This window comes from Crinia signifera, chromosome 1, assembly GCF_055691185.1.
Source record: "Crinia signifera chromosome 1, ASM5569118v1, whole genome shotgun sequence".
NCBI classification, from domain to species: domain Eukaryota; kingdom Metazoa; phylum Chordata; class Amphibia; order Anura; family Myobatrachidae; genus Crinia; species Crinia signifera.
In genome coordinates, this window is record NC_139217.1 from 450,660,441 (window position 1) to 450,683,178 (window position 22,738).

At 44.4% G+C, this 22,738-nt stretch overlaps 1 protein-coding gene across 3 annotated transcripts in view; it reads right to left on the reverse strand.

Moving 5' to 3' along the window:
- NIPBL (NIPBL cohesin loading factor) overlaps window positions 1–22,738 on the reverse strand; it is a 110,589-nt gene that overhangs the window by 5,163 nt on the left and 82,688 nt on the right. For 2 of the 3 annotated variants that reach the window (XM_083154668.1, XM_083154686.1), the window contains exons 27-43: window positions 22,635–22,737; window positions 20,953–21,051; window positions 20,723–20,869; window positions 19,213–19,347; window positions 18,477–18,575; window positions 18,342–18,395; window positions 18,148–18,256; window positions 17,906–18,042; window positions 17,035–17,175; window positions 16,735–16,828; window positions 12,505–12,671; window positions 9,438–9,528; window positions 6,538–6,711; window positions 6,215–6,405; window positions 977–1,084; window positions 681–881; window positions 75–221 (exon numbers count right to left, since the gene is read on the reverse strand). In XM_083154668.1, the coding sequence (XP_083010794.1) occupies window positions 75–221; window positions 681–881; window positions 977–1,084; window positions 6,215–6,405; window positions 6,538–6,711; window positions 9,438–9,528; window positions 12,505–12,671; window positions 16,735–16,828; window positions 17,035–17,175; window positions 17,906–18,042; window positions 18,148–18,256; window positions 18,342–18,395; window positions 18,477–18,575; window positions 19,213–19,347; window positions 20,723–20,869; window positions 20,953–21,051; window positions 22,635–22,737 (2,197 nt within the window). The remainder of the gene's footprint in view (window positions 1–74; window positions 222–680; window positions 882–976; window positions 1,085–6,214; window positions 6,406–6,537; window positions 6,712–9,437; window positions 9,529–12,504; window positions 12,672–16,734; window positions 16,829–17,034; window positions 17,176–17,905; window positions 18,043–18,147; window positions 18,257–18,341; window positions 18,396–18,476; window positions 18,576–19,212; window positions 19,348–20,722; window positions 20,870–20,952; window positions 21,052–22,634; window position 22,738) is intronic. The other variant, XM_083154677.1, reaches the window with a different exon arrangement.

Sequence of the window (22,738 nt, forward strand, 5' to 3'; positions counted from 1 at the left end):
CGGCCAATTCCTGACCGATGAACAAGCCAGGCTTCCCGAAACACACAAAGGGGTAATTAGGACAGAAAACTTACCTCTCTGAATGACTGCAACAGATTGCTACCGGAAACTGATAATGTAATGTCTATATGATGCATAATGAACAGAGGCTCCTCCTGACTTTGATATGGAAACCCGGCTAAATTGTCCGCTATGTACAAGAGCATATTTACTTCTGTTTTCTAAAAGAGACACAATGAAAAAAAGTTTCACAATTGATGTAAAATTGAATAGCTATTAAAAAGAAAACAAAATAAAAAACGAGACAAAAATATTCTATCGTATCGTCACATTGTCGTAGCAATTCTTTCCAAATATCTAGAAGATGTTTATTTCCATTCTAGTATGTACGGTAATTAGCAAAATGGACACTAGGGGGAAGTACACACACGCAAGCTGGTAAATCCACATGAATCCACATGAAGACTACTGCATTCCTCATAGTGCCAGATAGAGACTACAGCTAGGACCGCTTTGTTGTGAATGTATATTACTAATCAATATAAACTTAAGACTAATAATTTAAAGGCTGTTTAAAATAGTAAAGATATATATATATTACTGCATGCAGGGAGGGGTAGCAGCTTGGAGTACTGCAGCAAACCCTGGATGTCATAGGCAGAGCCTTTATCTATCCTTACCGCAGCATCATCAAACAGGTTGAGCAAGGAGATGAGGAAAGCGCGCCTGTGCTGGCGATTCGTTCGGATCATGGAATAAAGATGGCAGCAGAGGGCGCTGGTGGATTCATCCTGCCGGAAGCCACGCACGATGCGCTTTGTGTCAGAAATGATGGCTTGTTGCACCTGGTAGGACATCTTGATGCCGGCCACTGCTTTCATCTGAAACACACAGCAAAGGACATTACTAATCTGCTGCTAAATGATAGAACAATGGTAATGTCCAGGACTATACAGGGGGGGAGTGAGGGACTCACATGGATGAATCCAGTGTATTTCTTGTCAATTTCCACCAGCTGCTGATCTGATTTGTTCCGCATGGATGGCTCAGGATCTGTCCCCATAGCAATCAGATAGGGTACACACTGAAATAAATGCAAAGGCCAAATTAATGTTGACAAATAACAGGACTTGGTACTTCAATAAATCAACCTTTCTCCGAGTCCATAGGGGACGCTGGAGTCTCTGAATACAATGGGGTATAGATGGGTGATTAGGGGAGCCAGCACTTTAAATGTTAAAGTGTGTGACTGGCTCCTCCCCCTCTATGCCCCTCCACAGACTAGTTAAGAAACTGTACTGTAAAGCAATAACACCTTGCAACCAGGGGCACCTACCTACCTCAGAAAGAGCAGCGCAGGGTGGGTGTCCAGCATCCCCTATGGACTCAGAGCAAGGGATTTAGCAGTAGGTACCAAAATCCTGTTTTCTCTTTTATCCATAGGGGACGCTGGAGTCTCTGAATACAATGAGGATGTATCAAAGCTTCCCATATGGGCAAGAGTGCGCTGAAAATCCTGCAAAACTGGACGGCCAAACTGAGATTTAAAGGCTGTAAACGCTCTTACGTCATGAGAACCGAACTCTTGGCCTCTCGCATTGTGCACAGGAGACTAATGTGGTGCCCTTCAAAATCTTCCCTCATCTCATTACTGTCTGTTGAACAGCCTGTCAAAACGTAGGTCCAAGAAGTCATCAAGGACTAAAGAATTCTTGATGAAGCAGATATGAGCAGAGGCAGAATCCCAGTTTTGCCCGCGAGCAAAATGGACAGATCTGCAATCCCAGACCTGCGATGCCAGTCTGTAGAAACAAGAATGATACAGCCGCCTTAAGCCAAGTAGTAAGACCACAAAGCTGACTAGAGATTTCCCTTGTCTGGCCCAGATTGATGCTGCTGTACAACAAACACCAGAGGAAAATCCTCAACTGAGGCGATATTAGACCAGTATGTGAAATTAGAAGGGGGGATCCGTCAATTTGGAAAGGAGATCCCATAGGGAAAACCCAGAATGATATCAGACAATATTGGTGAGGCCCTAATTAAGGGCAAACCACCACCCCTAGAAGTCGAATAGACAACCGAGAAGACAACTGTTCCACAGGGCTCTATGAACCAAATATCTTGTCCACCAGGAGTTTATTATCATGAAGTTACACACTCAGAACTGAATTCTCTGAGCAACCCTTAAGACCCAGGAAAAGCAGCAACCCACTGAATAAGTGGTGTGCCAACAGAAAGCATACATGTAATCTCCCGCTAGAACAAAACCTAAATGAGTAGATCATTCAGATAATAGATGAAGTTTACAAGTCCACAGATGACAAAACACTAAGTAGAACACCCCAAAGGCAGTGGAACAGCCAAAGGAAACACCGGAAGGAGGACAAGAATACGTCGAATCAAAGTCACTCAAGATGAATCTTCCAGACTGAAATAAGGAGGAAGGAGTCAAATATATAGTGACACTAGAAACTGCCCATAGACTAAGTCCAAAAGCCAAGTCCATCACTGAGAACATAAATTGTTTAAGGATTTCAATTTACTCCTCCAGAGGAGACTGTGACCTGAACACAGTGCCCAGGACCACTTTGTCATTACTTTGAACTTGAAAACCCCTATGTTAGGGGCAGAACAGGTGTAGCCAGGGCTAAAGGCTCGGATACTATAAAATAGTGCCATAGGTACTAGGACCCAGTACTCTAGGAATATCAGCTTTCTGAAGAGCTTTGGTGACAGAATAAAAAGGTCTGCAAAGATTTGCAGATGTCCTGGAAAAGAGGTAGTGAGGTCAGGTGGTCGAGCAGCTCGTGAGGTGGACTCTTTAATATGGAAATAATGATGACACATTAAAAGTGTCTCTAGGTACATCCTGCAGTGCATGTGGCTTTGGGTAGGTGATGAATCCGGTCCAGAAGAAAGTCTGTAATCTGATTCGTCGGTAGGAGTTTAATTAATTGAGCCGTGACATTCCGTATTAGAGACAGACTCAGGGATGCAACACATTTTCACATTATTGTGTTTGACCTGTCCTCTAAATCACTTACTTTACTCTAACAGGGAAGTTACTGCAGCTTGAAGTTCTTCATGCAGTTATAAGGTCGTTATGCAATTTGACCACTTCCTCCATTTTGTTTTCCATGTGGTCAGTACGTTGACCCACCTCATCAATTGCTTTTTGGCATTATTGAAGAACAGATTTAAATTCCACAGACTTGTCCGCTTTAAACGGGGCCAAAAGGTTTTCATGACTTCCCAACGCAGTGGGGCATCATTCCCGTTATCGGGCGGCTGTAGGTGAGATGTAGAAGACGGGTCGAATGGTGCACTAAGCGGAGACAATTGATCAGAGCTCAATTGCATGCACAGGGAGAAAGACTCAGGCTGGTTACAGGAGTCAATGTACCTCTCTCATCCGCTTGTAGGAGCTCTGGCCAGGGTGTAGTGGTCACTAGTGGGGGCAAATCCAAGTAAATAGTCCCTGTAGTGGTCCTACAGTGGTCCCCAGGAGGTTGAAGAAGTCCGGATGAGTCCGCGGGTCTCCACGCCAGCCTTGCTCCGTTTTCCAAGTGCAGGCTTCAACTGGAGTCTACGGCTTCACCTGGCAGGTAAGCCACAACCCGCAGCTCATTCCCCGATGTGACAGCCGGCACTCACCGGCACCACAGGAGCCCCGGTAATATTAGGAGGGAGGTAGATGTTCAGGCAGGAGGCGGCAAGTGTTATTTTGGGCCAGAAAGATAACTTCCACTCAGGAGCTCCCAAAAGCTGCATCCTAACAGTTAGACCACACCCCAAGGACCCAGTACTCTTGATTACAACCAACAGGGTTGTTTGAGAATAAACAAGTTAGAAAACCCTTGGCTGCACCTTGTACCTTGTTTAAAGAGATATATGGAGTGATGGCTTGTGGCAGACCCAATGCCAACTGACAAAACCCAGGATACCCACTCCCCCTGTGGGATACAGTAGTTAAGAGGGAATACCCCAATACGGAGGGCTTCCTGGGGTCTGCAATAGAGTTGTCAGTCATTACTATCATTTGAATGTACATATAGGATGAAAGGGCTGATCTTTGTATCCAATAGCTAAAACCATATTACCGTATATACTCAAGTAGAAGTCGACCCAAATATAAGCCGAGGCACCTAATTTTAATAACAAAAAACTGGGAAAACTTATTGACTCAAGTGGGACCCTCACTCGAGTATAAGCCGAGGGGGGCTTTTTAAGCATAAAAAATGTTCTGAAAAAGTAGGCTTATACTCGAGTATATATGGTATATGCATACATAGATATATCCATTCACATATCAGGCAATGGCAGGGCAAGTATTGACAGATGCAGGGGACCCAGGCTATACATGCCTCTATCTTCAGCCATGCTGCGGGAGGTGGCAGGCTGCCGGGGCTCAAACTCTGCAGCGAACTATGGGATGCGAGACACCCAGGGACTGATGTCCCTGCAGCCGGGGACACAGGCTCCAGACCCGGAAGGCTAGGAAAGGGTCCCCCTGCCAGCTCCGGGTGCCGGACCGTTTCCCGACAATCGGGACCATATACCACACCCGCCAGCTCCCACGTAGCAGACTGGCAGCCTGTTGTATAGCTTGGAAAAGTGAAAGTAAAAAAGGAAACTCTGGAGCTACAGAGTGAGTGACCGGCTCTCCCGGGCACATTTCGAAAACTGGTCTGTGCATGGGCATAGATAGGTAGGAGCCAGTGACACGCATTTAGATTTAAAGTGCAGGCTCTCCTAATCACAAATCTATACCCCATTGTATTCGGAAGGCTCCAGAATCCCCTATGGGTGAAAAAGACAAATTAAAGTATGGGCGCAGACCGCACAAGCTTATAACAAGCCCAAATACAAATCAATAATGGAAACTTGTTATACAGAGGCTCAGTCAGGAACGGGGGCACATAGGGTGGGATGTAATGAAGTCTGATTTCGGTGCACATGCAGGATGCCAGCCAAACTCGGGATGGTTTTTTGCTGGCATCCTGCAATCTGCCGAACTCTGACTTCATTACATCCCGCTCATGGTCTAACTCCTTCCAGCCTCCTAGCAAGTTATTTTTCTAACTAAAACCCACAGCGCAGAGCAATTAGAACAAACTAATTAGGCGGCCGGGTGATGGGGAGGTTATTCCAATTTGATAAGAAATGGATCAGGAATGCTGCAGGGGAACCACAAATACAAAACCTTTGTGCTGTATTGCATGAAGTTCTAAAGGTGCCCATACACGTTGCGATTTGCGGGTGCAATGTGATCTGCGCACATCTCATCACACAGTTCAAAAAGTATGTATTTTTGAACTAGGTCCCGATCGCATTGCATTGATGGCGTTCAAAACGCATGCAATGATCGCACCATGTATGGGAAGCCGGTTTGGTCATTTATTTTTATTCATTTATTTAGTTTCTTATACAGCAGATTTTTATTGTGTTTTACAAATGTTGACAACAATGATAGACCAAACTGGGTGGCAACAGACAGAGGTTGGAGGGCCCTGCTGCAAGCTTACAATCTATAGGGACATAGGAGGGAAACACAAGGACAGGCACCAGTAATAGCATAGCAGTCCCACCAAGTTGTAGGTCCAGAAGGGAAGCTATATAATAAATAAGTGCCTCAGAGGGTTATGCATGTGGTACCTAAATATGATAGGCTTGGGTGAAGAGGTGAGTTTTCAGGGAACGCTTGAAAGTTTGGAGGCTAGCGGAGAGTCTTATTGTGTGCGGTAGTTCAGTCTTTACTGAGAGCTAATTGACTTCGCAAGCGCAGAATAAAAAAGTATAACCGCGGCTTATTTTCATACATCATACGCCAGGGACCCACAAGATCTGTGCAAGTGGCGCAAATGTTAAATAGATAACAAATAAAGGCATGCAGACATACCTGACTCAGGAAAGACAAAAAAAAAAAAGAAACATGTTTGACCTTGCTGAACCTCTATACCCCACGGTTCCCAAGGTTGAAGTATTGAGAATGACATAAGCAACTCAGGGGTAATGTATGAAGCAGTTATAAACCATGAAGTGAGCCACTGGATAAGCTACCCATGGCAACCAATCAGCATTGAAGTCACATCTATAATTTGCATAATATAACATTATACAGAGCAGCTGACTGGCTCTACTTCATACATCTACCGTCCATGGCTGTAAAATGACAGGTTTCAGATGGTGCCTACAGCAGAACATAGCGCACCTGCACAGGATGGATGAGACCCTGGTTCAGCGTCAATGCGATGACATTGAGAGCGAAGTGCCGCACACTGGACTGCCGGTGGAAGAACGACTCCAAGACCTGTTTGAGGTAAAGCTGCATAATAGAACTGCTCATCCCTGAGGAAATATCTCCCATCTCTTTCAGATCTTCCTGCTTGGAAACCTTTTTCCCTGAAAGTCAAAAGTAGTCCCGTATTAGAAGATGACATATTCTATTTCATCTGATCATATCCCCTGTGTAAGCAGCCCGGACAGGATCATCCTGCTGCAGTCCCTAGACGGTACTGGTCAGGCCTCACTCACAGTCTCTGTCTGCTTGCTGCATCCGAGTGTCCTCCTCCTGTAGGTAGGTCTGGAGGTTCTTCAGAACTTGGATTTTTAGGTTCACTGAGCTGCTCTTATCCGACAGAATGTTATTATATAAATTTTTCACCTCCACTTCAAACATGAGAATTGGATGCTGAATGAATGAAAACCCTAAAAAAAATATAGAAACAGGGTGAGTTCATGCAGCACAGTTAGTTGGATTACCAATAATGTCCCATCCAGCAACATCAATACACGAGACAAGTGTTAGAATGTGGCTTCCCTGCCAGTGAGATCAGCCATCCTATACATCTCTGCAGACCACAGGTCGCACACACTACGCAATCATCTGGCTGATCAGACGGTTCTGAGAAAGCGGATTGACACAGTCCACATCGAAAATTCAAGTGGTCGACCACTAATGGTCAAGTTCAATGCCTAAAAATAGTGAAAAGTGTCTAGATCTGCAGCTACAGAAGATCGATATAAGCTAAAAGTCGACATTGACAAGTTTTTCATGATTTTAGGTGTCTGTAGATATAGGAAAGAAATCATAAAAAAAAAAATCCTTGTGTCAACCATGTTCCTGTCAAACATTAGCTTGCATCAATCTTCTGTTACTGTTGATCTAGACCACATGTCTTCAACCTGTGGCCCTCCAGATGTTGTGGAACTACATTTCCCAGCATGACCTGACAGTTTTGGCATGCTCTTATAGGAAAAAATGTGGCAATGCATGCTGGGACATGTAGTTTCACAACATCTGGAGGGCCATAGGTTGAAGACCCATGAGACCAGGGCTGGGCAATTGCGGCCCTCCAGATGTTGATGGACTACACATCCCAGGATGCTTTGTATTAGTTTTGCTATGTGGCCATGCTGAAACTGATGCAAGGCATGCTGGGATGTGTAGTTCATCAACATCTGGAGGGCCGCAATTGGCCAGCCCTGATCTAGACGCTGACGACTATTTCAGGGCATCTAACTAGACACGTCCGACCATTAGTGCTCGACCACATGACTGCTGATCTACACAGCGCCGATCCATTGACCGGATATGGATCAGACGCTGTGTCGCTTCCCAGCCTGATCATGTTTGAGTGCAGAACTCAAAACTGATCATCATTTCAAAATCAGTAGGCGGGAATGATGGTATCTGGTTTGCTGCACAGCACATGTAAGTATGTCCAATGATCAGCCTGACATTTATGCTGCTCACTCAACTAAAAAGACATAAGCTTTGTGACCGGACTGATGAACCACTAGCGGGTACTGTACACTCGACATTGGATGTCCTCAAATCAAGCTTGTTGGATTGTGAGTAAACATTTTCAGGTGTCTACCACCTAAGCTAGGTGGTACACATTTTATAGTCACATTTTGCTTAAAGGGGCTTGCCGTACACTTTACTTATGTATTTGTCAAAAGTATTAAGAATTCATTTATAAAAATATTCTCAACACTTGAAAGTTTTTCTAACAAAGTAAATGGGCAGAACTCAGCAATGACCACATTCCTGCTCTTCCCTGTAATTCCCAAGCGACGGAGATCTCCTGTTACTGAGGTGTGTTCCATCAGCTCACAATAGAAAACCTTGGGTGTGCGGCTTACTCGCTAAATATTTGTGACATTTGGGGTGTGGTTGGAACAGACAAAAAATATGATAGGATATAACATGTTGAGATAACACAAAAAGGTCTACTTGTCCATAAACTAGGTCTACCATTTATAGCAAAAGCTAGGGATACAATTGCAAGATAAGAGGAACAATACATTATATTTAATACAGCTGGAATGATCGGATTCTCTTCAATCATCTTTAGGGAAATTTATAGTTATGTACACACTGGATTTGCTGCTACACATCTGCTTGTTGACGTAGAAGAACATTTTGCAGCATTACTAATTGTCAGGTATTATTCTGTTTGGGTTTGTGAATGACAGGCAGACCGGGCAGCTGAGAAATGGGTGACCAGCCCGTTATTGCACAGTGTGTACCCAGAATTACTGCGCTAGGTACAATTAAGCATCTGCTTGTGAAAGGAATACCAAGGGCCATATACAGGTACATACACCAAACAGCCATAACATTAAAACCACTGACTGGGGATGTGAGCAACATTGACCAACTTGTTACAATGGACCCCATTAAGTGTCTGCATATATTAGGCAGCAGGTGAATTTGACTGTCAGCTTTTTTTTAAAAGTAAGATCTTTTGAGTGTTTTGGGGATGCAGTGGTTAGTAACTACCGGTGTTTCAACTGATGAACCGGTGACAAGGTCATGTACACCCAACCCTCAGGTATTAGCTTGGAGAGTGAACGCTAGCTAGTCTGGTACTATCCTACAGAAGAGCCACTGGATATGATAGAAAGGTGTCAGAACACACAGTGCATGCTAAGTATGAGGTTGTGTAGCCACATAGTGCCCATGCTGACTCTGGTCCACCGACTACAATGGGAGCTTGAGCATCAGAACTGGACCATAGAGCAAGGGTAGAAGGTAGCCTTCTAGAAACCGGGTGCATTTATGTCGTTTACATAGGGAAGAGCAGAGATCAGGATGCACTATGGGAAGAAGGGAAGCTGGCGGAGGCAGTGTGGCGCTCTGGGCTATGTTCTTCTGAGAAATCTTGAGTCCTACTAGTTATGTGAATGTTATTTGTACTTGTACCAACTAGAAAACACTGTACACCCTTCGTGGTAATGGTATGCCCTGATAGCGGTGATCTCTTTCTGCAGCGGAACCTACACAATATTAGGCAGGTGGTTGTAATATTATGGTTGATCGGTGTATAATGGCGTAGGCTGTGGTTACCCTATATCAGGAGCAGCCGCGTTGGGTATACAAGACATCGTGTAAACACAGTGAACATAAAAACCAGTATCTATCTTACCAAGACCAATAATGGCTTTTGTCTGCACCTCTTCATCCGAGTGCTTGGTAAAATACAACAGCAGTTCCAAAACTTTGTCTTTTATATTAACCTACCCAAAAAAATAACACAAGTTAAAATCATACAACTGATCTTTCGTTAACTGAATTCTGTCTATATAAATACATTGCCATGTGTATGCAATAGCTTGGGGACCCCGATCAAACTGTATAGTCCATTGAATCGCTATATGGAATGCAGTAAATACTCTCTCTGCCTGGACCAAACTTACTTTGACAACATTTCAACATACTATAAATGCCCGAATACTAAATAAATATTGCCAACAATAAAAAGAAGCGTGGCATCATTATTGGACTTCGAGAGTGGCCCCTCAAACTACTTCACTACATACAGGGTCTGTCCGAAAAGTAATGAGACTTATTTTAATCACGCCACGCAGAACAGGCGCATGGCGGTGCTGTAGGGCGAGATAGGTGGAGGGGTGTCTCAGCTGCACATTCCTGTTGGAGGCAGTTGCCTGTGAGCCTTTACAGTGCGTGGATTGAGCTGCAAACGAAGAGTCTTTTTCTTACCTTGGTCGAGGTTCCAGGTAGAGCATACTATTGAGCAACAATACGCTATCAAGTTTTAAACTCGGGAAGTCAGTACACAGAGACTGTTATGCTTCAAAAGGCCTTCAGCGAGGAATCCTTGTTGAAGATGCAAGTTTGCCGCTGGTTTAAATTCTTCAAGGAAGGCAGAGAAGACATTAAGGATGAACCACGCTCTGGACAACCTTCAACAAGCCGAAATAAGTGAAATGTGGAGAAAGTGCACAATGTTTTGTACACTGGCTGTCGTTTCAGTGTTAGAATGGAAGCAGAAAGGTTGGGGCTTCCAAAACTACGGTGCAAGAAATCGTGAAATGAAAGCTATGCAAAATGTGTGTGCCCGATTGGTTCCCAAAATTTTTACTGATAATCAAAAAAAGAAAACCATCTTTTTTGGGGCATATGCAAAGTGAGCATTTACTTATTATTATTATTTTTTGAGTATTGTTGGCGAAACTTGGATCTTTGAGCAAAACAAAGAACCAATCCATGCTCATTGACTTTTTCAACTCGAAGGGTATGGTCTACAAGGACTTTCTACCTGCTGGCCAAACTGTCAATGGTGCCTTTTACAGGGGAGATATCAAGCCGGGTCCTCCGCATCCGCAAGGAGATTTCCACTACCTGGGTGCTCCATCACGACAATGCGCCAAGTCACACATCGCTGCAAATGAGGAGTTTTTGGCCAAGCACAACCTGACAACGCTGCCTCAAGCACCCTACAGTCCGGATCTGGCCCTGACTTTTTTGATCTCCCTTATCAGACGCGCCCTGAAAGGACACCGTTTTCAGACCGTAGACAAAGTGGAAGTGGCCGTGACAAGGGCACTCAAGGATGTTCTGATTAATGCCTTCCAGGAGGTGTACTAACTTGGCAGACATGCTGGCAGCATTGTATCGATGCACAAGGGTAATACTTTGGAGAGTGTTAACCATATGCATCAGAAATATCCCCCCCCCAAAAAGTCCTGGATTTAGTCTCATTACTTTTTGGACAGACCCTGTATCCAGAGCAGCTATCTCCTATTGGTGGGCTTGGTTAAATTCTGGTATATTCCGCGTAGGGACAGTATCATGACCAATGGATGTCTCTTGCTATGCCAGGGCACACTGCCACATTAAGCACAGGATCAAATCACGATTTACAGTTGGTACAGCAGAGCGTGGCACGTGAAATGAACCTCACATGGAAGAAGAGTGGATAAATACCCACAAATCCTTGGTATAAGATCATTGGAACAGAAACGGCAAGAAATTAAATCTAGGATTCATGCTATAGGAGGTTCCAATACCGGGGATGCTCCCGGGATTAGGACACGGGTCTATTCCAGGAGCGACCCGGCATTTGTGGTCCACAAGATCCCCATGTGACCCGACTTATTGTCGGGTGGTGACATCACACAGGGGCGGGGTGATGAGTCATCATCAAAGGGAGGGGGCAGTGCTTGGAGCGGACAGCGCTGCCTCCTTCATACTTTGAACAGGACTCAGGTTGCACGACCTGGGTTATCCGTTCCCACTGCACCATGCCCCAGGACCCATTCACATCAGCAATACACCCAGGTTGTTCAAGGGGCCAACCTGGGAAAAAAGGGCTGGTGTGAATGGGGTATAAGTGCTGACAGGGCGGCCAAATGCTTGCAAAATCCACATCCAATTTATTTTTATTCTCTTTACCAATCAGGTAAATTAAGAAATTATTTGTTCATAAATTAGCTTAAATTACATTTGTGTCCTGTAGAGGGCAAGTTCATTTATTTCACTATAACAGTCCAATGTAAAAGGGTAACCAAACTTTTGCATACAGTACAAATCTAAATCCACTCTATGCATCACACCAACCCCTCCCACCCCAACTCCCCTCATACAGTCAACCACCAACCCCTCCCACCCCAACTCCCCTCATACAGTCACACACCAACCCCTCCCACCCCAACTCCCCTCATACAGTCACACACCAACCCCTCCCCTCCCACACAAACTCCCCTCATAGTCACACACCAACCCCTCCCACCCAAACTCCCCTCATACAGTCACACACCAACCCCTCCCACACAAACTCCCCTCATACAGTCACACACCAACCCCTCCCACCCCAACTCCCCTCATAGTCACAACACCAACCCCTCCCACCCAAACTCCCCTCATACAGTCACACACCAACCCCTCCCACCCAAACTCCCCTCATACAGTCACACACCAACCCCTCCCACGCAAACTCCCCTCATACAGTCACACTAAACCCTCCGACCCAAACAACCCCTCACACCCCCAACTCCCCTTATACAGACACACACCAAACCCACACACACAAAAAAAAACCTCATAGGGTAATGTGCACAATTACAAACACACAGAATGAATGAAAATATATTATAAACACACACACACAAATGCAATGATTTATATGGACAAAAATTGGATGCAAAATAAATAGAAAAATAAAAAATGAGGTAAAAATGGAGAATACGAACTGCAATATTTACTTTGCTGCTACCCTTGAAGTCTTCCTGATCAAAATCAAAATGGCGACACAGTGCTCCAACGGTAAAAAGCGATCTTAGGAGGGCTGGTTTGTTTGTCGTCAAGACTGTGCTATTTGGGTCGTCCTGATGTTCTGTTTTTAATTTTATTAGAGCTCCTACAAAAAAAAAAAAAGTTACATTTTAAAAATTACTTCAGTAAAATGTACAACTAAACTTTGTCATCTCTTTCTCTTACAAAAAGTCATTTCATTTAATAAGGAAAAACCCATCAATTCATTTTCCTCTCTCCTGGGCCAGAGTTGCAATGGGGTTACCACTATCCACAGGACATACTGGCAAACACGAAACATTAACACTCTTATAATTCTTACATAACCTTCTTCTGTAGTCAGAGAGCTCCGACTTCATAAAGCAACAAGGAATAAGACTATACACAAGCCATAACCAAAGCAAACCCCAAAAGAACCACAGTAGCAATATCCACTTTAAATGGATCATCAAGTGGAATAGTGATCGTAATCCTGTCTACAGTTTCCTGCAATGGCTGTGCCTTGGAGAAAGGCAAGGATGCAGGGAACGTGTATGTGTGTGGAGTCACTGAAATTACACGTCTCACACTATGGCCCTTATTCAGATCTGAGCTCAGTACAAAATTTGTTTTGAAAATGGGCAAAACCATGTGCACTGCAGGTGGGGCAGATGTAACGTGTGCAGAGAGAGTTCAATTTGTGTGAGTTATTTTGTTTCTGTGCACGGTAAATACTGGCTGCATTATTTTTACACTGCAATTTAGATTCAGTTTCAGCACACCCCATCCAAATTTAACTCTCTGCACGTTACATCTGCCCCACCTGCAATGCACATGGTTTTGCCCATATTCCAAACAAATTTGTACTGAGCTCAGATCTGAATAAGGCCCTATCTAAGACACAAGCTGTGCAGATTTGTCCATCAGTGTCACTTTAAAGCTGGTCATACTCGTCCAATTTGGCAACTTCTCCCCCAATTCTGCCGTATCGGACCAAGAAATCAGATAAAAAGTGGCCAATCGTATGTGTTTGATATCTGATGCGATGCGTGATCCCGTGCACATCAGATCAGAGACAAATCGGACCTGCTTGCATGTCCCACCTCCAACAGCCTCGGGGCAGCGGGACCACATGCGATAAGAGAACATGCAGAAAGTCCTAGCGGCTCAAGGGGGGGGGGGATCGGCTGCAACTTCAAGGTCTGATTTGATGCCAGACATATTTGTGAAAGTCATAGAAAATGAACAGGGAGTCAGTTTACCAAGATCCAGTGTCCAATAAAAGTAAACACGGATGTCCCGTATCACAATAAGGTCCAGTCCAATGCCATAGGTTGGCTTGGTAGGTCAGCGAATTGCAATATGGGGGTATATTCAATGCAGGGGCGGCTGATGGCAAGCTGTGCCGATAGCCCGTCATCAGTATTCAGTGCTCCCCCCTCGGCTGCTCACTGAGGCGAGGTGGAAACGACAAGTAAAGCCGTCAAAACGGCGATGACTCACCGCTATAAGCAGCGGGCTCACCCTGCATTTGCAGTGAACCTTGTCATTTTGGGGAATCCTCACCGCCCTCTGAAAGGCGACGATTTCCCCGGTACATAGAATACCGTGAGAAGGCGGTATGGCTTTTCCTCACAAAAAAAAAAAAACATCCGCGCCGTACAAACACTGCATTGAATACTGCGCCCATGGACACTATCCAAGTGAACACACGTTCCGAGAAAGGACAGATTTTCTGGGGTCAAAGATGTAGATGGCATTCATTCCATCTGGATATCAAAATAGGGAAGAATATAAACCCCTTTGCATCAGAGATCTGAAGCCGAAATGTCAATGCCCAGAACTGGAAGTGATCCGTCCAAACTACTTTTTTATATGCCAAACAAACCGGAGTAATCTCTGATGATGCAATATAATGGATATATACAAGAGGGGATCCTGTATAGCCAAAGAAGCCATGGAGTGCCCAGGTTTCCTCACCCAAATGAAGGAGTAAAGAAATTGCATCCAGATGGAATATGGCGGTATCGGTTGAACGATTTTAAAGGATGAGGAAGAGACATCCAGTTTCTTAACTAGAAATATTCTTTTTTTTGTGTGTGTGGGGGGGGGGGGGGTGGGTGGAACTGTGCAACGGGAGACCAACCGAGGACAAATGGAATTCAACAAAGCCACTGCTTTTCCACAGGAATTCAATCAGAATGGATTGAAGACTGGTCCCAGTAGGTCAAAGTGTAACTGTGAGAAACTATCTCTCTGACCAAAGCTTCTTAAAAATTGTCAAAAGCCAGGTTTTTGTAAAACCGAAGGCGAAATTTTGGAAGTTGGTTAGGGAGCTGGAAGAGAGATGAGCCGGGATTAGTGCCCCTTGGACTTGGATCCTTTAGACCAAGGGGTTCTCAAACGCGGTCCTCAGGACCCCACGCAGTTCACGTTGCACTCATTACTCACGGACAAATTTTAAAAGATCCACAGGTGGAGCTAAATTATTTCACTTGTGATTCTGTGAGGAGACCTGCAAAATATGCACTGTGTGGGGCCCTGAGGACAGAATTTGAGAACCTGTGCTTTAGACATACACTCCAGAAACAGAGCTCATGACAGAATGTGCCTTTTAGCTTTGCCAAGTACCAAAACAACTATGAATGTTGCTTAAGTGAATGCAAAAAGAAACCCCAAAAAGCTTTTAACTGCGACCCAATAGACACAATTGTCCAATACAAAAAAAAACCTTAATCTCCATAACAAATTGAAAACCACTGCCATTAATTTTTACATTTAGATTTGAAAGTCAGCCCTTCCCCACACACGCCATACAGATCCATTTTTATCCTACTAATATGGTATAATAAGCATTGTTAATTAAAATAACAGTTCCTCATAGAGTGCAACATATTCTATTCTTTACAAGAGGAAACCGTGATAGAACAAAACTGGGTAATAACCCCGGGACAGAGGGTAGGAAGGCCCTGTTTAGCGAACGAATGTATCCCCTAAACTGTAGATGCGGCAAGCTCTCCTCTAGATATATTTGGACGGACAAAAGATCCTTTCATTTGTTCTGTGTGAGGCCGGAGGGTACTCACTCGGTTAATCACTCCAAACAAATTGACTCGCTAGGGACAATGCTGGTTTGATACTTTAATAACTTCTTACAGGTCACATGGGATAACCTAGATCAGTGGCCCTCAAGTACCCCCAACAGGTCACTCATTGCTCACTGACATATTGTAAAAGATCCACAGGTGGTGCTAATTATGTCACTTGTGATTCTGTGTGGAGACGTGGATAATGTGCACTGTTAGGGGGTACTTAAGGACTGAGGTTGAGAATCAGTGACCTAGAGCATCTATGATAGCGAACTGGTTTTATGGCATTCCATTCACTGTGATTCTTCAGGTACCCTTACATTGACAAATGTATGAAAAATTAGGACAGATTCATTAATTCATCTGTAGAAATCAGCCGAGCCCATTGCTTCCAACCGCATATATGTATCCTTGTTATTTTATTGCACCTATTTTCATTACATGTGAATGCACCAGCTCTACAGGTGTTGTAAAATTTATTATCTGATGGGAGGAGCAAAACGCCTGCCCGACAAAGTTCCGCTAGAGGTGCACACGCTGTAGAGGTTGAGAAAGATATTATGAAATAAAGATGAAAGCTACCTTACAGAACTGTGGGGTGGGCCTAGGTCGTTTAGGGATAGCAGAGGGCAGTTTGGGACAACAATGGAAGTTGTGGTTCTAGTGTGATGCACTAAGACCTGGCCTAGTGCCACGTGTGGGGGTGATAACTTGTTTTCATTGGACTTACAATAATAGCAGTACTTGACAATATATGCTCTCTATGTACATAGGTATTGTGCCTTCGCTATTGCTCGTTCCATAGCAAAATATTGTGTGCGGGGAAAGCGTACCCGCAAGGAGACCTGTGGCTTGTACAGATGCTAGTTGTGGCCTTTGTGAAGACACAGCTATAAGGAGACTTGGGTACAGGAACTGTATTGGCTGCTGGATAAAACAAGCCACATATGGATCATCACGTAGTAAGAATATAATGTTTGTGCCTAATTCAGGGGACCCTAAAATCGGGCCAGTTAATCAACATTAACAAACAAAATAAACTGCTAAGCCACAGGTACAGTATGGCCAAGAAAACCTAAACAGAACGTAAAATAATCTTACCATAATATCTATTAAAACAGGCCCAGACAAACTTATAATTTTGTGTTACTTTGTTTACCACGGCCCCTAGGCAGCTCACACAATGTTGTACTACCTGAAAGACAAAAAGATGAGAGAAATATGAATACTACAAACTTGGACAGAGGTTATTATATACTCTGAAAATCCAAGTCCAAAATGAGAACAGTAGCGAGGTGTGCATTTATACAGATGCTGCACTTACATACAGAAACTGCATGGGCCGGACGAACAGCTGTCCAATGGGACGCAGAAGATGAAAGTAGGAGGGAGTGGCCTTACCGTCATGCCATATTTGATGATGAGCTTCATGAGATCCTCCTCTATAGTGGCAAGGAAGGTCTCACTAGGGTGCTCCATTAATGGTACGACCAGCTCCAAGATCTTGGCAACGTTGCATATTACCATGAAATCGTTCTGAGTCTAAAGAAAATGAATGTAAATGTGCGTTATTGGATTGTGAATCGAAAACTAGTAATATTGTGCAATAAGCAGGTCCGCAGACCCTCTATTGCTTAATAACTGGGAACTTCACAGTTTTGTGAAAAACACATTTTAAGATTATATATTTTTTTTTATTCCCATTGCTTATTGGGCTAGTGTGACATTATTACTCCCAGTTATGCAGCAGTCACACCCTTGTGCTATGACAAGATGTCGTACAGATTAACTGCTGCCCCAGCCGCCATTGACTTTAGACAGTGAGGTGGCAGGCTCAGGGATGTTCGGGGCTGCTTGGCAGTACTCAGGAACCCGAACTCCCAAGTCCCCCCGAGCGCTCCCGAGTCCCCCCAAACCGTGCTGAACATCCCTGAGCCTGCCGAGGAAATGATAAGAAAAGTGCAGAAGAGCCTGACACAAGTGATGCAGACAAGAGACAAACCGTAGCGAACACTCTGCTCCAGAGGGCTTGGTGATGTAGCTAGGCAACAAGATCACACCACAGCTTTTTAGCGTCGGTCTCCTGCCAACCACACAGCCGTCTATTGCAGAACATTCACATTGCACATAAAATATTCAAGTACGTATTTATCACTCCTGATGAAGCACACTGGCTCCAGTTGTTGTAATATCTCCATCCAGGTCTCATCTACTAGACAAGACTGAACGGAGAGGCAGCCGAGCAGTGAGCAGCGAGGCACAGAATACTTACACTACATTTAGTGGTAAGGTACGGCTGCATGGTCATGGCGTGTTTCACCATCAGCTGAGGCCGGATCTTGCTGAATAAGAACAGAGTGGTGATACAAGATACCAAGCGACCGGAGTTCACACCTTTGTTGTCCGAATCTGCAACACAAAAAACATTCTTTATGGATCACACGGGTTTGAACTGCTAATCCCATTTAAGCGCTAAAAGGCTGAATAACTGGTATACGAAGCAAGTCAACGCACCAGACATAGACTCCTCATATTTGAGTATGTGTTCTACCAGGTTGTCAACCAGCTGAGTACAGGCTTTCTTCACAGGCTTGTAGGAGGCATCTTCTTCTGATTTTAAAAGCTGGGGATGAAAATAAAATGACAACATGATTGCTCGGTTTTAAAAGCAGGTGGGGTTCAGGGGTAATTATGTCTCATGTACTCACGTTCTGTAGAAGTTGTTCAAACCAGTCATAACCCGTATCCTTGCACGCTGCAACCTAGAGACAAGCACAACCGATGTCAGGGCAATGTGCCATACACGTATATGTACCTACTGATCTACACCCCCCATCGCTCACCACATCCGTTATGTTCAAGATCTTTCTGGTCATCGCAACTTTATCATTCTGGGGCGTTGGCGTGAACCACAGTTTCTGGAATGTTTCGTTCACTAGTTTCTATAGGAGAGAAATGACAAGAAATATGTAAACTATTATGGAATCCTAACGACGAAAGCTTTATTTAGTCCATGGCTAGAGCCCTGGTTACTGCTTAAATGTTCACAATCTTGATTTATGTCTTTAAGCAAATGGGCAGGGCGCTGCTTGGACTTCAAGAGCACAGCACTGAGTATCGGGCATTGCACGGGTGGAAAATGTTCGGCATCGAGGGCAGGGCACTGCTCGGGTGGCAAATGCTCAGCATCGAGGGCAGGGCACTGCTCGGGTGGCAAATGCTCAGCATCGAGGGCAGGGCACTGCTCGGGTGGCAAATGCTCAGCATCGAGGGCAGGGCACTGCTCGGGTGGCAAATGCTCAGCATCGAGGGCAGGGCACTGCTCGGGTGGCAAATGCTCAGCATCGAGGGCAGGGCACTGCTCGGGTGGCAAATGCTCAGCATCGAGGGCAGGGCACTGCTCGGGAGGCATTTAGAGCAGCAAAATGTTTAAAACAGTCTTAAGTCATTTATAATGATAATGGTGGAGACCAGGAAGCATCAAAGTTTTTTGTTTAAATTCAGGGAAGTTTGGAGCTACAGTTTATTTACACAATAATAGACAATAATATGGGTCATCTCAGATCGTGCCTGGCCTACCTTAATGCCCTCTTCATCGTTGACTCTCCGGATCATCTTGACACACATCTCTGTGATCTTTGGAAACGTTGGTTGCTCTAAGCAGATATCTCGCAAGATCTTTATTACCCTCTTCCTTACACTAATACCAGTGTCCTGTGCAGAGAAGAAATGAAATCTGTATATGTGCCAATTCTGCTTTGCCCTCATCAAAATCACACACACAAACCCAAAATAAAGGTATACAGTGGGTAGTGTGACTGTAAACACACAGGATTTTGGTTCTTCTGTTACACACTTTAGGGAACTTCGTTCCTTAGGGATATAGAGATTCAACCAGGCGTATACACTCCCAATATAATCTGCAGGGTGTACAATAATAAATGGGGGCCAGTTGACAAACAGATTCAGAGAAAGGATTTACCTTAGCACTAAAATCCCATTATATACTGGTGTAGTGTTCACACTAGGCTGTTAGCATCGTGCACCGCTGCGCTCGTCATAACACCTTACTCCGCTACTGCTGTTCTCGTCACACTTCACCTTTCCTAATCAGAGTCGATGTCTACCCTTTGTCTATGACAACCATATGGCGGTAACTTTTTGTCTATGATGACCTTATGGTGCCAACCTATGGACTGTATACTGATCTCGTTACTGTCGACCTAGTCATGTAAACCTAATAATGTCTTCAGTTGAGTAGACCTTAAAGACCATCCACCAATGTAAGACCTTACAGAATCACAACCTTGTTGTTCAGCTGTGGTGACAGAATAACGTCATCTAGCGGACTTCGCCAAAACCTGCTTAAAAACATCTTCGGGAAGCTGGGCAAGCCCACAGAGAAGATCTTTCTTCCAGTATGGACATCTGGTATGAATGCAGCAAACCCCCTTATTCAATGGTGTTTGCGAGATGTGACAGCTTGCATGGTCAGTATTTAATTGACCGCATTTCCCTGTCGCCGTTTAAACCCAGCAACAGGCGTGGGGGTTAAGCGGCGAGGGTCGCTTGTATTCGGCAATCGCCACCGCTAAACCCCCTCGCCGGCTGCATTAAATACAGGCCTCTAAGTGTAATGGAACAGTGAATTAAATAATCTTCAACTGCGGTCAGACACAGAGCCATCCCATTAACTTTGTGTGGTGGTACCAGGCAAATACTGTAAGTAGTAATGGGTAAAGGTGGGTTTATGTAATGCCTACTCAGCCTACTTCAAGTATTACATAGCTACCAACTAGATACTAGATGCAGCTGGACTTCCAAGGTACTACAGCCATAGGCAGCCAGTGTGGAAAACACCCATCCTGACTAACAAGGGGGGTATAAAGTACGAGTCGTCACCGAAATAGTGTTAACACAACTGGTTGAGTCTCTAACCCATGAATACCAATGCCCCCCCCCAATTCGTATGAACAGAGAAATTCAATGAATCTCCAATCTGCTTAGAAGCCAGTGGTCACACAGTTACCCGTTGCCGTTCTTCCGTTGGGAAACGTTCAGGTAAATGAACAAAAACTGGAAGACTCACCAGAATTCTCTCCACCAGCATCTCATAATACTGCTCAGCAAGCTGAGGTCTACACAGCACGAATCGCCCCAGCAACTCCACCGCTGCTTCTCGCACACTGGTCGAGTTGTCCATCAGTCTCCCGTGAACGCCTCTTTGCATATCCAACTGTAGGGCGGGGAACACAGGAATGACAAACAGCAATACAGAGAGAGGGGCTAAGCTCTGAGTAAAACAATTACAGGACATACCCTGGCAAGTATGCTTGGATCTACAGCTACCACTTCAGACAAACACTTCATGGCTTTCGTTCGGACTGCAATTGCATTCTCCCCAAGTACCCGCAGAATCTGGAATAGAACAAAATGGGTGCGGCACTCGGATGTAAGTAATGCAGGGAAGCGGGCAAGACACAAGACAAAACATTTCTCAACTAAAGTTCACTATATTGATAGTGTTCGATATAAGATATGTAGTATTATGCCGGCTAAATGTTCATACAATCAAGTCTATGAAAGTTCACACAGAAGGAAAACCATTACAAAACGGACTGATTCTGGTGCACACGTTACTAATTAATACACCCAGCACAACACTCTTATTATCGTGCTTTCCATTTAGATGCACTTCACAAGGGCCAGATCAGCTTTGGCTCATCCCCTAAATATCTGTTTGACCGATCCTGAAGTGGGTCAGGCTTAACACCAGCAAATCGGACTAGGAGAGGAGTGTGTTGGTCTTGTAGGAAGCAGTGACCTGTCCACCTGTGCTCCACCTCGAACTCTGTTCACCCTGCAGGGACTGTGTTATTTCACTCATCCAGAACTATAGGACACTGCCAGATGGAAAACAATTGAGAGAAGAATTGTTTTTTCGCTTTTGTCCACCTGGTAAACAATGGACCGTGAAGATGATACTGAAACTCCCCTTACACACTTAAATGATCTTGGCACAATGTTGTTTCTGGGCAATTCATATCAGATCACACTGTGTGTTTGCCTCATTGTGCACTGCGGTGGTTCGCTGTGCTGGGGAGTCGATCAGAAGATATGGTGTACCATACTATGCTGCATGTTAAATTGTGTCATTGTACCACTGTATTGTGCAGTGTGTACGAGCAGGCACAATAGGTCAGCATATCGATTGGGAACACACCACTCTGATATGGACCTGACCTTAGATGGACAGTAAAGGCGTAAAAACTCCTGAATCTGCTTAACCGCATATATAGGAAGGGGATAAATGGGGATCTATAGTCATCGGGATGGGATTATGTGTACAAACACAGATCCGAGGCTATGTAGGTAGGACGGGATAGGGATAATGCTACTGGGGGATATGGAAGACTAGAAGGCAACATGCCACAGGGATGAGAGTAAAGTCTGGGATTCTCACATTGTGGAGAGATGCATGGGGTGGGGTGTGGGGGGGCAACTGATAACAGAAATCTGCAACTGTGAATGAAAAATGCTGAATGAATGCTACAAAGGATGTTTAAACATGCCCACAGGGTGGCGGTAGACATCTATTAGGCGTAATTTTAGCAATAATTTAAATCCTTTTATATTGGTTTTTAACTTATGATTTATTTACTTTTAAATCAACAATTTCTGAGACTTGGGGAAAAAAAAAAAAAATGACCAGTGTAAAGAGCCCCTTACACTTGTGAGATTTTGTCAGATTTGACCCAATTCAGATCGATTGTCAAATCTGATGCGCCTGTTGTGTACAATCCGTTCGCATTGGGTCTAACCAAGAGATTGATTCTCCTGCACATAGGATAAATCTCAAGTCAATCAGGCCCAACTTCTTGGACAAGTGTAAGGGGGCCTTAAGAAAACATTCCATGTAAATCATACAAAAATAAATGTAAAAACATTAATTACACCTCCAATCATACAGGAGTAGTTTGGAATTCTGCCCTAATATTTACCTGGGTCAAATAAATATCAAAGCTCTGGGCAAACGGCCTCATGGAGGCCAAGTATCGCACAATCAAACATGCGTCGTCATAGTCGACTGTGTCAGAACTTGACC